Here is a 15,254-nt window from a genome sequence, read left to right on the forward strand (position 1 = left end):
AGGCCTGTAAGTTACCACACATCCAGACTGTCCTAGTGAAAGTCCTCGTGTGTGTGTGTGTGTGTTAGTTGTTCAGTTGCGTCCGATGCTTTGGGACCCCATGGACTGTAGCTCACCAGGCTCCTCTGTCCATGGAATTCCCCAGGCAAGAATACTGGAGTGGGTTGTCATTTCCTTCTCCAAGGGATCTCCCAGATCCAGGGATCAAACTCACATCTCCTGTGTTGCAGGCAGATTCTTTACCATCTGAGCCACCAGGAAAGCCCTCATGTAAGTTTTCTCTTTTAATATCCTCCTGAACAGGAAACCTGGCAGAGGTCCAGCATAGTGAATGAGAACACTGAGCTAACTGGGACCTGGGACTCTCTATCCGACTGCTTGCATTTGTACCTGGACAAAAGTCTTGAGCAGCAGAATACAGAGAAACCATAAGGGACTAAAATTAACTACGCGTGCAGCTAGGGCAATTGTCAAAAATAAAACACAAACAGGCCATAAACCAACTGCCATTTTGGTGGTGTGGGGAGCAGAGTATTTCGTATCACCCTTACACACAGTACCACCAAGGGGGTGAGCAGACCACCTAAATCCCCTGTCCCCCAGCCCATCCCACCAATCAGCCCAACACTTATTCCATTTAAGAAACCAGCCTGACCTCCTGGGAGAGTAAGCAAGGGCACTTGTTACTTGAATTCACTTCCTCCTGATGTGGGTCCCAATAAAGCTTTGCCTGAAGCCTGGCCTCTTATCAATTTCTATTGATTAAAGGGTCCAAGGACTCTGGTCAGTAACCGCACCTCATCCCCAAGTTAAACACATGTCAAATTCCACATACTCCCTTTAGTTCTCTAATTCGATCTTATCTACACTAATGGGACAAGAGGAAAACTGAATTGTTGTGGCAAGAATTATTTCTGTCCATGTTAAAATGTGTCTGAAAGCAGTTTGGAGCACCAAAAGCAGAACCCTAATTCTGTTTAACTCTGCATAATAAGTGTAGGAATCAGAACCAAAATTCTTGGTTTGGGCCAGGACCAAAACAATGAAAATCAGCTCAGACCAAAATGAGAAAAAGCAACTGTGCAGGGAGAACAGACACTGATAAAACCAGCCACAAAGTTAACAGAGATCCTATTTTTACCCCCAACCATGCAGCGTCTGTAAAATGCCATATTCACCCGGCTCCGAGAGATACTTTTCTCTTGCCAATGATGCCCAGACACACTTTGCTTTTTTCTTTTATTACTAGACTACCCAATTACTGAGCCGCCCTCTCCCACTGACAGCATCCAATCCCGGGTTACCCCTCTTTCCCAAATCCCGCCTCAGAAACAGCGTCCAATCCAGAACCGATCCCCGCTCACCCAGACCCTACAGACCTCCTCTGGCGGGAACCTAAACCTCACAGAAGATGCTTTCTCCTACCTTTCTGAGCGGTATCCAAGCTTCCTCTGGAGTGCCCTCCCTCCTGATTACAAATAAATCTGATACTGTCGGATTGCAGGCTTCTTCCTGATTTGGCTTTAACACAAAACAGGTTAGTATCAGGATCCCTACGAAATAATGCTTCTTGCTATATCGTTCTCTGAGCAGTTTAGATTTTCGATTTTTAATAGCTAATAAATACTTTTCTATAACAGTGCCATCAGCACATTTCTAAAACCCAATCCCCGCTCCCCACCATGGAGCCCTAATATCCGTTTAAAAATGCCTTTAGTCATTTTCTCTGGTTCGCATTTCAGCGAATTCAGTTTAAATAACTTCAGTTCTGAATTCCTGGATTACATTAAAATGTAGCAGATGGGGACATGCGGGTTTTGAGGGCGTTCATTTTAAATGTGGTTATTCGTGATTCAAGACCGGTGAGGGCAGTTTGGGATCATTTTAAAAAGGCTTCTTCAGGAAGAAATCCCAAGCTTTATCCGTGTTTTCTGGGGTGTCCCCCCGGAAGCACCCCTGCGGGACGATCTTTTTGAGGGCGGAGGAAGGGGTGCGTCTTTCTTTTTCCAGGAGCGATGCACATCTGGATTCAAGCCTGAGCGTCCCAAAGCTAGTACCTGGAGCGGGGTGATGGCTGCACCCCAGGTCGCTGAGGACGGGTCCCGGGGGTCTCGGATCGGGACAGCGGGATTTGCTGGCGTGGGCTATCCCGACTGCCAGGGCCCCCGAGTCCCGGCTGCGCGGCTCCGGAGCCCTGCCCTAGTGGCTGCGCCGCCTCAAGATTTCCCACGTGAAGGACCGGGTTACCGGCTTGCCGGGCGGCCGAATCCCCCCGGGAGCCAGAGGCTCACAGCTGCGGGAGGCCAGGGCCCGCCCCCGCGCGGCGGCGCCCACGCCCAGAGCCTCAGGCCCGCCGGCCCCGGCGCAGTGCAGCAGAGCGCGCTCTCGCGCGGGCCGGCCCGACACGCGCGCACGCGCGCAGGGACCCGCGCGCTCCTAGGGGGCGGGGGCAGAGGGGGCGGCACGGGGGAAGGGGAGGAGGAGGCGGCGACCGCGTCGCCTCCGGCGGGGCTCGCGCTCGCCCTCGCGCTCGCCCTCCGCCTCGCCCGAGCCCCGCGAGGGTGAAACGCTTTCTCCCGGCATGCAGCGGGAGGAGGGATTTAACACCAAGATGGCGGACGGCCCGGATGAGTACGAGAGCGAAGCGGGCTGCGTGCCCCTTCTCCATCCAGAGGTGAGGAACGGCTCCAAGCGCAGTCCTCGGCCCACGGTCCCCCCGGCCCTTCGCCCCCGGACGCGCGGCTGGGCGGTGGCCTGCGTGTGTGGGGTAGTGGAGCGTGCCGAAGTTGGGGAGGGCGGGCAGGCAGATCCAGGCCCGAGCGGGCTGTGAGCGGATAACGGAGGAGGAGATAGCGGGGCGGGCCCGGCCGGGGCGTGCTCTGGGACGCCGTCCCTGGCTGTGCCTGGAGGGCAGAGGTGGAGGTGTTGACGGGTCTCCTCTGTCGCTGCGCTGCTTGCCGGTCCGGTGGAGACGGGGGCCTGGTACTGGTTTGGAACCGCAGCTTGAGCTCCCTAGTTCTGCTCAAGCTTCCCCGCGGGGGTGGGGAGAGAAGGAAGCGCGTTTGGTTTTGATTTCTTCAGTTTCCCTTCACCAGAGTGAACGACCGTGTCTGTTCTTCCCATTTGGCTCTCTGGAGGTGTGTAGGGTACAAACACAGTTTCTTGGCCAAAGTGATGTCCTTCCTGTTATGCCACAGGCAGCACCTCGGGGCACCTTGTTTTGGATGTCCGTATTTTAGCGTTTATCCTTAAACGATTAAAAAGAGAGGTCGAAACTTTTGGGAATGGACCCACGCTTACAGTAGCTTGTCAAAGTATCTTGTTTTTTCGGGGAGCAGGAGCCAGAAGAGGATAGTGCAACACGTTTTCCCATCACATGAGTATCTTCCCTGTAAGTAAACAGTGCTCCGCTCCAGGATCAGTAGCATTCTGTACGTGTTTACGTCTTAGTTTATAACTGAGGTAGTGCTCATTCAGGCCTGGAAGCGATTCTTGATGCATTCCGGTTTTAAATGATCCACAGTGATGTGCGGAGGGCAGCGGCAAAGCTTCCTGAAAAACTCGTATAGTTTTTATGAGCTTAAGGGATGAAGACAATCTCTGTGTTGTGGTAGGCTGAACAAACATGGAAGTCTCTAACTGGTTATCATGCGTTAGAATGATTCTGTTTATTTCTGCAGTTGAGATTATACCCTGTTTATTGTTTGTTGTTTAGCGGTTAAGTCCGGTACAAACTTTTTTGCAACCCCTTGTACTGTAGACCACCAGGCTCCTCTGATCATGGGATTCTTCAGGCAAGAATACTGGAGTGGGTTGCCATTCCGTTCTCCAGGGGATCTTCCCCTACCCAGAGATCCGACCCACCTCTCCTGCATTGGCAGGTGGATTCTTTATCACTGAGCCAGGAGGGAAGCCCATAGCATGCTTATATTACTTAGTAAAATATAAATACAAGCACTTACCCATGTTATATACTAATACTCATCACCTTCTCATTTGTCACTTTGACTTATCAAAAACAGTGGGACAGTTCCTTAGGCGTATACCTGGGCCACTCTCAGTGAAAAGGCTATTCTGTTCTAACAGAGATGTACAATAAAACTAAACGTTCTTTTTTTACCAAATGGTAAAAAAAAATTCTCAGAATTGGCATTGGAGACATCTCTCTTTTAGTTCACGCTTCCGGCCCTAAAATTATATCAAGAAATAGACAAAGTTTTCAGAAGATGCGCTGAAAATGTTGCTAAGGAATATTTCTCATCACCTATTCCTGTGAAAGTATTTTTAAATACATAAGTACTGATTCTGTGTATTTTAACATAACTCTTCTCTCTTCATAAACTTTGCTTTGTGAAGTAGTTCATTGTTTGGTACTTTAGGAATAATTTCAACAGGCGACAAATCCAGAGATTGCTTGGTGTAATGGAATGGCCTGTAGGCTTGAAATTCAGAGACCAGGCTTCAGGTTACCATTTAATTGACTCTTAACTAGAACATCAACTTCCTCATCAGTGAAAGTTGAAATACATGACAGTTACCATTCCTTTTTACTTGGCAAACACGGGGTTCGCTTAGTTTAGGTATTTTGAGTCTCAAGCTCATAACTGTTAATACCAGAGCTATGGTCCTTCTGCATTTTTCCTGTGGTTAGTTTTGCATTCACACCTGGTATGCGAAGAGCCGACACATTGGAAAAGACGCTGATGCTGGGAAAGATTGAAGGCAAAAGAAGAAGGGGGCAACAGAGGATGAGGTGGTTGAATGGCATCACCCACTCAATGGACATGAGTCTGAGCAAACTCCGGGAGATAGTGAAGGACAGGGAAGCTTGGCATGCTGCAGTTCATGGGGTTATAAAGAGTTGGATGTGACTTAAGGACTAAGCAATAGACCTGGGATAATTCTGCGTGTGTTCTTGGGCAAGCTACTTCTCTAAGTTTTAGGTTCATGATTTTTAATAATGGGATGAAGTAATAATTTTAATAAGCTATAATAAGGATTAAGTGAGAGTGTGTCCTTTTTTGTTGGTAAAGTAAGCAGTGTCTTCATTCTTCCTTGGAAAGAAACTGAGCAAACCTTTATTTGCTTTGGTGAGAAATAGGATAATAGTACCTTTAACTTGCCTAACACAGACTTTTGGCTAGACAAACTTGGGTTCCAATTCTGGATTTGTAGTAATGAGCCAAGTGACCTGAGACAGGTTCTTAACCTCTTAAAACCTCAGTTTGTTCATCAGAAAATGGAAATGCTGCCTAGTTCATTTGGCATTAAGGGATCAGGCTTTGTTGAGCTTTGTTGAGCTTTAAGAACTGGCACATTGTAGGTGCTCAGCTAATGTTTCTCCTTTCTCCAACCCGAAGGAGAGTGGTGTTATATATTTATTTGATTTTGATTAATCGTTTAGAAACTTGTTTGGGTTTTAATTTAATGGAATAGGATCTTGCAGGAACAAGTTTATTTTACTTTTTATGTTCAAATTTAGCACTGTGTCACAAAAATTGTTTCTCACTATTTGTTGAATAGATCATTTGTGAGGTAAAGACAGTATCTATTCCTTAAATCTGTTAATATGCAGACTGCTCACTGTTAAAACCTTTCTTAGGGGATTATGTAAGTAGATGAACAATGAACCCTCCTTTTTAGAAGTATTTGCTGTGAGAGAACCTTACTTTTCAGTTAATTAAATAATCCATTCATTTAGTAAGTCATTTAATTATTTGTTTATCTTGAGGCTTCGGGATATTCGTGATAAAGTCAATGTGAAACAGTATAGGATACTGGTTAAAAGCCAAGACTAGTGACAAATGGAAAATCTAGATTCTGCCTCTTACTATTGTCATGGTCAAATTACATTTTATGCTTTTATGAAATTAGGTTCATAGTACCTACCGCTTAGAGTCCTTGTGAGTGAGAAGTAGAATGACGTTTATAAAGCAGTCATCGCAGATCTAGGCACGTAGACTGCCAACCAAATCTAAAGGGCCTTGGGCCTGGACGTAAAGTGAGTACTGATGCTGTTGACTTTTGTTTTCTGATGAGATAGACTTTTATTTTAATGGAAAAAATTAGAGGCTATTTGGAAAAAGATAAACTGATTATCAGGGGATTAGGGTGCTAATCCCAGCTCTTCTACTTTAGGCTAGTAGACATTTAAATTATATTTTGTTTCTTTGCTTTTAAGATAAAGAGGCTAGACTAGATCCTGTCTTCAGATTTCGTCAAACTTTAATGTTCTGATGTATGTTGTGATTTTTCAAGGTTGATAGGCTTGATCATCTCTCTGCGAGATGCATAGCACTGTGCTAGCTTTTATGGGTGAAAATGTAATGAATAGCTTCTGCTGTCCAGAAGTTAATAACCTAGTTGGGAAGATAGCCGAAACCAACTAACTGCTGAAAGGGGAAGTGTAGCCAGTTAGTAAGTTTGGATTCCCGTTATCTAGACTGGTTAACTTAAGCGGAGAGATGGATACCATACGTTGGTCTGTAGATCCAGCTGACTTGCTGTCTGTCACCAGCCTGCCATTTCACTTGCTAATACGTCCTCAGTAAGCCATCCCTGCTCTCTCATATGATGAGGCCATGACACTCCCTTCAGGCAGAGCATTATCATAAGGGCTCTCTGTTTCAGCAAGAGCTGACTTAGAGCTTTGAACTCGATTGCCTAGATTACGTAGAACTTTCATCTCTTGATTGCTTCCTTTTGTTTTCTTTCTCAATTTCAAAACTTCTGTTACTGCCTTTTCTCTAGTGTCTCGTTGTTTTTAATGCTGACTTTTCTTGCTTCACATTACATTTGTGTATATTCATGTCTCATTTTTTCTTTGTTTAGAGTATTAAACTGAAGTACTGAAAATTGGTTTTCTTTTTCTAATGGGTTACTGGCACATTCTTTCCCTTCAAAACAGGTCTTTCTGTCAGTCTTTAGGATCTGATCCCTTTTTTTATTCAGCAAAAATTCAGCTATAGGCCATATACTTGTAATTTAGATTTAAAAATACTATACCTTAAGCATAGTAACCACTGAGTCAATATACATAAAATGAAAATGCAACTGATCGGTGACCTCATAAACTGTGGCAAAGCCAAAATTGAAAATTACTGATCTGTAGAACAAAAAAATTGCAGTTGATTGTGAGAAGTGCCATCTTACTGTTTTGATCACTGTTTTTATTTAATTTGTGAGACTTACCCCAAAAATTTTTATTAAGAGTGGACTGACTGTTCAGTAGGTAAATATAGGAGTGTATAGGTTGCAAGTGCTTCAGTTCAAATCCTAGTTTTCCACTTGCTACCCATGTGACTCTGGGCAAGTTCCAGAGTACTGTGTTCCAGTTTCCCAGACTAAAATGGGGACATAATAGCCCCTACATCATGAAGCTGCTGTGAAGATTAAATGAGAAAACGTATATAAAGTTCTATGTCTGGCACTTGGTAACACAATGCATGTTAGCTGTTAATGTTGTGATAAGTTAGTAAAGATAAAGAAAATTGGTTGTCTGGGGTTTGAAGAGAGGATGGGCAGGCAGCTTTTTATTATAAACGTTTCTTTGCACTATTTAATTTTCTTAAGGGCTTCCCATTCTCTCATAGCTCAGTTGGTAAAGAATCTGCCTGCAATACAGGGGTCCCGGGTTTGCCTTGAGTTGGGAAGATCCCCTGGAGAAGGAAATAGCAACCCATTCCAATATTCTTGCCTGGAGAATCCCATGGACAGAGGAGCCTGACAGGCTGCAGTCCATGGGCTCAAAAAGAGTTGGACATGACTTAGCAACTAAACCAACACCAAGGGCTTCCCAGGTGGCTCAATGGTAAAGAATCCACCTGCCAAGCAGGAGACATGGGCTTCAATCCCTGGGTTGGGAAGATCCCCTGTAAAAGGAAATGGCAGCCCACTCCAGTATTCTTGGTGGGAAATCCCATGGACAGAGGAGTGTGGTGGGCTATAGTCCATGAGGTCACAAAAGAGCTGGACATGACTTAGTGACAAAACAACAACAATTTTCTTAAAGATGTGTGCTTTGATCTAAGAGGGTTTATTGAAAAGCTAAGTATGGTCTTCATGCTTTGATAGACCACAGAGTAAGTCATTATAAAATAACAAAAGATCAATTGGCGGCCTTCAGGCCCCTCTGGATAGATGAAGGTGCACCTGTGAGTGTGTATTTTGTTAAAATTTTAAATGCATTGTGGACCTCCTTTCCTCTAGAGAGTATCTTGAAGGGTGTCTTAGGGTTGGTTAGTCAGTTAAGGTGTCTTGATGTAGTATGCCTTTAACAGAACTCCCAACAGGCACGTAATCCTTAAAGATGTTATTTCAATATCAAGGTTATGTGAAATTCTCTTTCAAAGCATCATCTATTTCTAATATTATTTTATAATTAGATTCTGTTACAGATAGGTAATTTAAGAATAAAATATCCAATAGTTTAAACTGTGGAATTTAAAAAATTGATTGAAGACAGTATTGTATTTACAAAATTTGCAGGTAAAATTCTCACCCAGTGCAATAATTATACATTTGTAGGATGATATCTTCTGTTAAGTTCTCCTTAAAATAGAGCTGCTGCTGCTAAGTTGCTTCAGTCGTGTCCGAGTCTGTGCGACCCCACAGACGGCAGCCCACCAGGCTCCCCCGTCCCTGGGATTCTCCAGGCAAGAACACTGGAGTGGGTTGCCATTTCCTTCTCCAGTGCATGAAAGTGAAAAGTGAAAGTGAAGTCGCTCAGTTGTGTCCGACTCTTAGCGACCCCATGGACTGCAGCCCTCCAGGCTCCTCCATCCATAGGATTTTCCAGACAAGAGTACTGGAGTGGGGTGATATTGCCTTCTCCTAAAATAGAGCTATAGGCAGCTAATTTGAAAGTAGAGTGAAACTTGAACTTTCTGTGAGATATTATGAAAAACTTAATTTCCTGAATTATAGAGGGTTAACAAAATATTTTTTGTTTTTGTCTCAGTTGTTGATTTGCCAAATGAATTACTTTGACTTTTTAGGGTTAATACATATTAAATATGATAGAATCTTTCTTTGATAAATCAGAATATTATAGTGTCTTAGGCCCATTTTTCTGATTATCGACAATTATTATCGAGGAGATGGAAACAGTAGGGCTGAGTATACCTGAAGGGTTTTTTTGTATATATATCAGATAACTTATGTTTTTTTCTCAGTTGTTTTATACTAGGAACAGTCAACTGAGAAATATTAACTAATGTTTGAGAAGTTACTGTACCCTCGTTCAGGTTTTTAGAACAACTTTCTAATTATGAATATCTATTAATTTATGAAAGATTTCATGAAGGATGAACAAAATCGGTGACCAGAACTATTCTCATTCTCGTTAAAATAAATGAATGGATGAATGAATGATTGAATGAACAAACCGTTCTGTGACTGAAGAAGTTGCTTGTCGTGTTAGTTAGAATCCTTGGACTGCAAATGTCACCAGCCTTTTAAAAATCTCCTTGGGCAAAAAAGGGAATTTCCTCATTCACATAGCCCACATTTGGGATGCCAGCAGTGCAGCTGAGCTCAAGGATAACTGGAACCTGAGCCGAGAATGACACCAAGACAGTCTTCTCTCTCATCTCATCTCTGCCTTTCAGCTTCATTTTCTCCTTATGCAGAGTAGGTTCTGTATTCTCTGCAGTGGGGACATGGATGCCAGCATTATATCTAAAATCTCAGCTAACCATTAGAGAGGGACTGCATGTCTTCCTCATTCCACACTGGAAAGTGGAATCAGGTCATCCTGATTTAGTTTATGTGCCCACTCCTATGACCATGGGAGAGAGCATAAACTTGGCCAAGGTTTCTTGCTTGGAATCAGGGGAGGAACAGTTTCCGTAAAGAAGGAATGCTCCAGGGAAACTGTTTCTGTGCTCTGTACTCTTAATGTGAAGATCTGTTTATTTGCTTTGTTCCAGTCTTCTAGTTTTTTACGTACTTTGGGACTCTGTAATTACACTGCACTCATTGTTAACAGTAAATGTTCTAGTTGAGCTACTGAATAGCATTCTGCATGAATAATCCAGACTACGGTTGGGAAACATTCTCTGTAAAGGCCAGATAGAAAGTATTTTCAAGTTTGTGGACTGTGTAGTCTCTGGAGCAGCGACTCAGCTCAGTGGTGATTGTATGGAAGCAGTTGTAGGCAATATGGGATTGAATGACTGTGCTGTGTTTCAATAAAACTTTATATATAAACTTAGGTGCTGGGCCAGATTTGAATTATAGGCTCTATTTGCCAGCCCTAGATCTAGATAATGTGTAAGAACTCCAAGAAATTTATGTTAAAATATATATTTCAGTGCATTAAATCCCATTCACTGCTGGTATGCAGTAACTTCATCTCCCATCAGCCTGGGAGATGGGTTGGGTAACATAAGAATGTGTGTGTCTGTGTGTGTGTGTCTCTGTGTGTGTGTGTATTAGAACCTTAGGGAGGACTTTGTTAGAATACACATGCTTCCATATACACTTTTCAAAGTTTCTAATTTAGTATTTGGGTTTGTGGTACGTATGTTTTGAAAAACTTTCAGAGGTGATACTATAAACAGTCCTATACTTTATCCTCCCCTCTCTGACACACACTTGATATGTGGGAAAAGTTTTATTACTTGTTTTTCTTTTTTTGCGCAAGAAGGAAGAAGGATGCTAACTTGAGATTTAAGGTATAAGGCATTGTATTGTGTGCTTTTCATGTTATTTCCTCAGTCTTCTGATAATCACAAGTGTAATTGCTAACAGTTATCAAATTATAACTATGAGCTAGCCACTGCCCTAAGCAGTTTTGCATATATGTTCATTCATTTAATTCCCACACCTTTTTAAATACATCTTTTACAAAGGAGAGGATTGATGCATAGAGAGGGTACTTGCTGGTAAGTAGCAGAACTGAATTTGAATTCAGGGCTTCCCTGGTGGCTCAGAGGTTAAAGTGTCTTCCTGCAATGTGGGAGTCCTGAGTTCTATCCCTGGGTCGGGAAGATCCCCTGGAGAAGGAAATGGCAACTCACTCCAGTATTCTTGCCTGGAGAATCCCATGGACGGAGGAGCCTGGGGGGCTACAGTCCATGGGGTCACAAAGAGTTGGACAGGACTGAGCAACTTCACTTTCACTTTTCACTTTCACTTTCAAGCTACTTAAATCCAGTTACCCCTTTAGTTTTGTGCAGCAGCGTGTGATAGTGATGATACAGAATTGATTGAATAGCTGGCTGTGATGGCAAATGTCCTCGATATTATAAAAATATTTTTAATAGATTGATTTTTAGAATAGTTTGAGGTTCGCAGCAACATTCAGCAGAAAGTACAGAGAATTCCCATATACCAGGTGTCAACAACTTGCACTGGAGGTGGCATGCTTGTTAGCCATTGAACATGCATTGACCCATCGTTATCATCCAAAGTCTGTACTTTACTTCCGGTTCTCTTCTGGGTTTTAATATGGGTTTTGACAAATGAATAATGACATGTATCTACTATTACAGTATCATACAGAATAGTTCCATTGCCCTGAAAATGCTCTGTGTTCTGTCTCCTCATCCCTCTCTCTCTGCTAACTCTGGCAACCTCTGATCTTTTTGCTGTCTCCATAGTTATCCCTTTATCATAATGTCATGTACAGTTGACCCTTGAACACATGGGCTTGAACTGTGTGAGTCTACTTCCGCATGGATTTTTTTTTCAGTATTAAATATTACAGTACCATGTGCATCTTGTGTGTGAGTCACAAGCTGGAATCAAGATCTCTGGGAGAAATATCAACCTCAGATATGCAGATAATGCTACCCTAATGGCAAAAAGCAAAGAGGGATTAAAGAGCTTCTTGATGAAGGTGGAAGAGAAGAGTGAAAAAGCTGGCTTAAAACTCAACATTCAGAGACTTAAGATCATGGCATCGGGTGCCTTCACTTCATGGCAAATACATGGGGAAACAGTGGTAGATATTATTTTCTTGGTCTCCAAAATCACTGCAGATGGTGACCACATCTATGATGTTAAAAGACGCTTGCTCCTTGGAAGAAAAACTATGACAAAACTAGACAGTGTATTAAAAAGCAGAGACATTACTTTGCTGACAAAGGTCCGTCTAGTAAAAACTGTGGTTTTTCCAGTAGTCATATAAGGATGTGAGAGTTGGGCCATAAAGAAGGTTGAGCACCGAAGAATTGATGCTTTTGAACTGTGGTGCTGGAGAAGACTCTTGAGAGTCCCTTGGATAGCAAGGAGATCAAACCAGTCAATCCTAAAGGAAATCAATCCTGAATATTAATTGGAACGACTGATGCTGAAGCTGAAGCTCCAATACTTTGGCCCTCTCATCGAATAGCCAAGCCATTGGAAAAGACCCTGATGCTAGAAAAGATTGAGGGCAGGAGAAGAGGGTTAACAGAATTGAGATGGTTGGATGGCATCGTCAACTCAATGGACATGAGTTTGAGCAAAGTCCAGGAGATGGTGATGGACACGTATGTCCATACTGCTTGGTATGTTGCAGTCCATTGGGTGGCAGAGTCAGACATGATTTAATGACTGAACAACGAACAACAATGTGCATCTTACAGTCAGCAGCATCTTTGATTCTGAGGAATCCTACCTCCAAAGTTTAGAATAGCTGTTGGCACAGAGTTAGCTGTTACTGTTCTACAGTCTTCCCTTTCTTTCTGCTGTTCAAGATTATGAGAGAGAGAATTGTTCAGCGTTGTTGAATCTGTTTCTACCTTGGAGGTTTTATCTCCCTTCACTGTGATTATAAATATGCATTAATCTTCATTCATAATTCTGTAATTTTTATAATCATGAATAAAATGTAGACATTATTTTCTAAGGAAGTTTTGCTTTCGATTTAACACTTGATATGATACTTGTTATTTCCTTACTTGTCTCCTTTTTTCCTGAGGATAATTGAATGTTGTTGTCTAGTTTCTAAGTCCAACTCTGCAACCCCATGGACTGTAGCCCACCCAGCTCCTTTGACTATAGGATTTCCCAGGCAAGAGTACTGAAGTGGGTTGCCGTTTCCTCCTCCGGGGGATCTTCCTGACTCTGTACCCGTGACTCTTACATCTCCTGCATCAGCAGATGGATTCTTTACCACTGTGCTACCTGGGAAACCCTACTGGTATCATACAGTGTTATAAAATTTACACTTTTTCTGAATACACTTTTGCCATAGTTTCATCTTAGCACATAATGATCTTTCCCATTATAAAATGTCTAGATCTGCCTTATGCAGTCTGGTAGCCACCAGTGGCTTGTGGCTATTTAAACTGATTAAAATAAAAATTTGAGTTTTTCAGTTATATTAGTCACATTTTCAGTGTTTTATTAGCCACGTGTGGCTAGTGACTACTATTATAGATAGCACAGAAATATAGAATATATCAGTAATTGCAGAAAGTTATATGGGACAACACTGGTCTGTATGGTTTTTGTTTTAATTTATATCTTTTAAAGCTATTTTTTAACCACATAGCTATTTTTATTGAGACATATTATATTTATAAATTATACATTTTAAATGTTTTAAGTTAATTTTCTTTGAATTAAAAAATTTTTATATGGACATAATTACAGATTCACATGTCATTGGAAGAAAAAATGCAGAGAGATTCTGTGTACCCTTTTATATAGCTTTTTCAAATGGTAACACCTTGCAAAATTATAATACCACATCCGAGAAATTGATATTGAATCAGTGAAGTTACAGGATATTTTTATCACCAGAAAGATCTTTCATATTGCCTTTGTATACCCATACCAATCTATTCTCCCATGTCTATAATTTTGTAATTTTAAGAATTTTTTAAATGAAATCACGTGTGTATTCCTGTGAGACTGGCTTTTTTCATTAGATTAACAGTTTGGGGATTCATGCAGGTTTTAGCATGTATCAGTAGTTCATTCCTTCCTGTTACTGGGTGGTATGTGGATATACATCCGCATTGTTTCCAGTTTGGGGTTATTATAAGTAAAGCTGCTTTAAGTATTTGTGTAAAGATCCTGTGTAAACGTTAAGTTTTTCATTTCTCTAGGATAAATACCTAAGAGTACTGTTACTGGGCCATATGATAGTTGTATGTTAAAATTTTTAAAAAATGGTCAGACTGTTTTCTGGAGTGGCTGTGCGTTTTACATTCCAACCAACTCAGTGGTGTGTGAGTAATCTGATCTCTCTGCCTCCTTTCCAGCATTTGGTGTGGTCACTTTTTAATTTTAGCCCATTTTAATAGGTATGTGATGGTAAGGCATTATGTTATTAATTTACATTTCCCTATCAGCTAATGGTGCTGACTTTGTTTTCATGTGCTTATTTGCCATCTATATCTTCCTGGGTTAAATATTTCTTTGTATCTGTGTTAGTTTGCTAGAGCCACCATGATAAAACATCACATATGAAATGTCTTAATATATTTTCTCATTTATTTAGTTCTGGAAACAAGGAATCCAAGAACAAGGTTGGCAGGTGTGGTTTCTTCTGAGGTGTCACTCTGCTTAGCAGATGGCAGCCCTCTTGCTGTGTCCTCAGCGTGTCTGTTTCTGAGTGTGTACCTATCTCTGGTGTTGGCATGTCCACATTTTCTCCCTGGAGTAGAAAATACCCATTCCAGTATCCTCCCTGGAGAGTCTCATGGGCAGAGGAGCCTGGCATGCCCGTGGGATCATGGACAGAGGAGCCTACAGTCCATGGTGTCACCAAGAGTCGGGTACGACTGAGCGACTGACAGAGGACGCCAGTCACGCTGGACTAGGGCCCACCTTGATGACGTCATTTTAACTTGACCAGTTAGGGCTTCAGCGGATGGATTTGTGGGGGGACACTGCTGCTGCTAAGTCACTTCAGTCGTGTCCGACTCTGTGTGACCCCATAGACGGCAGCCCACCAGGCTCCCCCGTCCCTGGGATTCTCCAGGCAAGAACACTGGAGTGGGTTGCCGTTTCCTTCTCCAATGCAGGAAAGTGAAGTCGCTCAGTCGTATCTGACTCTTATGACCCCATGGACTGTAGCCTTCCAGGCTCCTCCATCCATGGGGTTTTCCAGGCAAGAGTACTGGAGTGGGGTGCCATTTCTCCTATATATATTTAAATTTTGATTAATTTCAGTTTATAAATTTTTCCTTTTATGGATTGTGCTTTTGATGTTAAGTTTAAGTTCTCTTTGCCTAGCAATAGATCCAAGAGGTTTTTTTGTTGTTGTTGTTCAAACAGTTTATGGTTTTACTTGTAACATTTATGTTTAAGTTCAG

General features: G+C 42.3%; 1 protein-coding gene across 2 annotated transcripts in view; it reads left to right on the forward strand.

Annotated features, from left to right (window-relative positions):
* The first annotated feature begins 2,487 nt into the window (after positions 1-2,487).
* The window catches only part of ZDHHC17 (zinc finger, DHHC-type containing 17), a 100,205-nt gene continuing 87,438 nt past the window's right edge, over positions 2,488-15,254 (forward strand). For both annotated transcript variants that reach the window (XM_010833869.1, XM_010833870.1), the window contains exon 1: positions 2,488-2,674. In XM_010833869.1, coding sequence (XP_010832171.1) covers positions 2,582-2,674 — 93 coding nt within the window. In that variant the 5' untranslated portion in view covers positions 2,488-2,581. The remainder of the gene's footprint in view (positions 2,675-15,254) is intronic.

The sequence above is a fragment of the Bison bison genome, unplaced genomic scaffold (assembly GCF_000754665.1).
Source record: "Bison bison bison isolate TAMUID 2011002044 unplaced genomic scaffold, Bison_UMD1.0 scf7180017863950, whole genome shotgun sequence".
In the NCBI taxonomy this organism is placed as follows: Eukaryota; Metazoa; Chordata; class Mammalia; order Artiodactyla; family Bovidae; genus Bison; species Bison bison.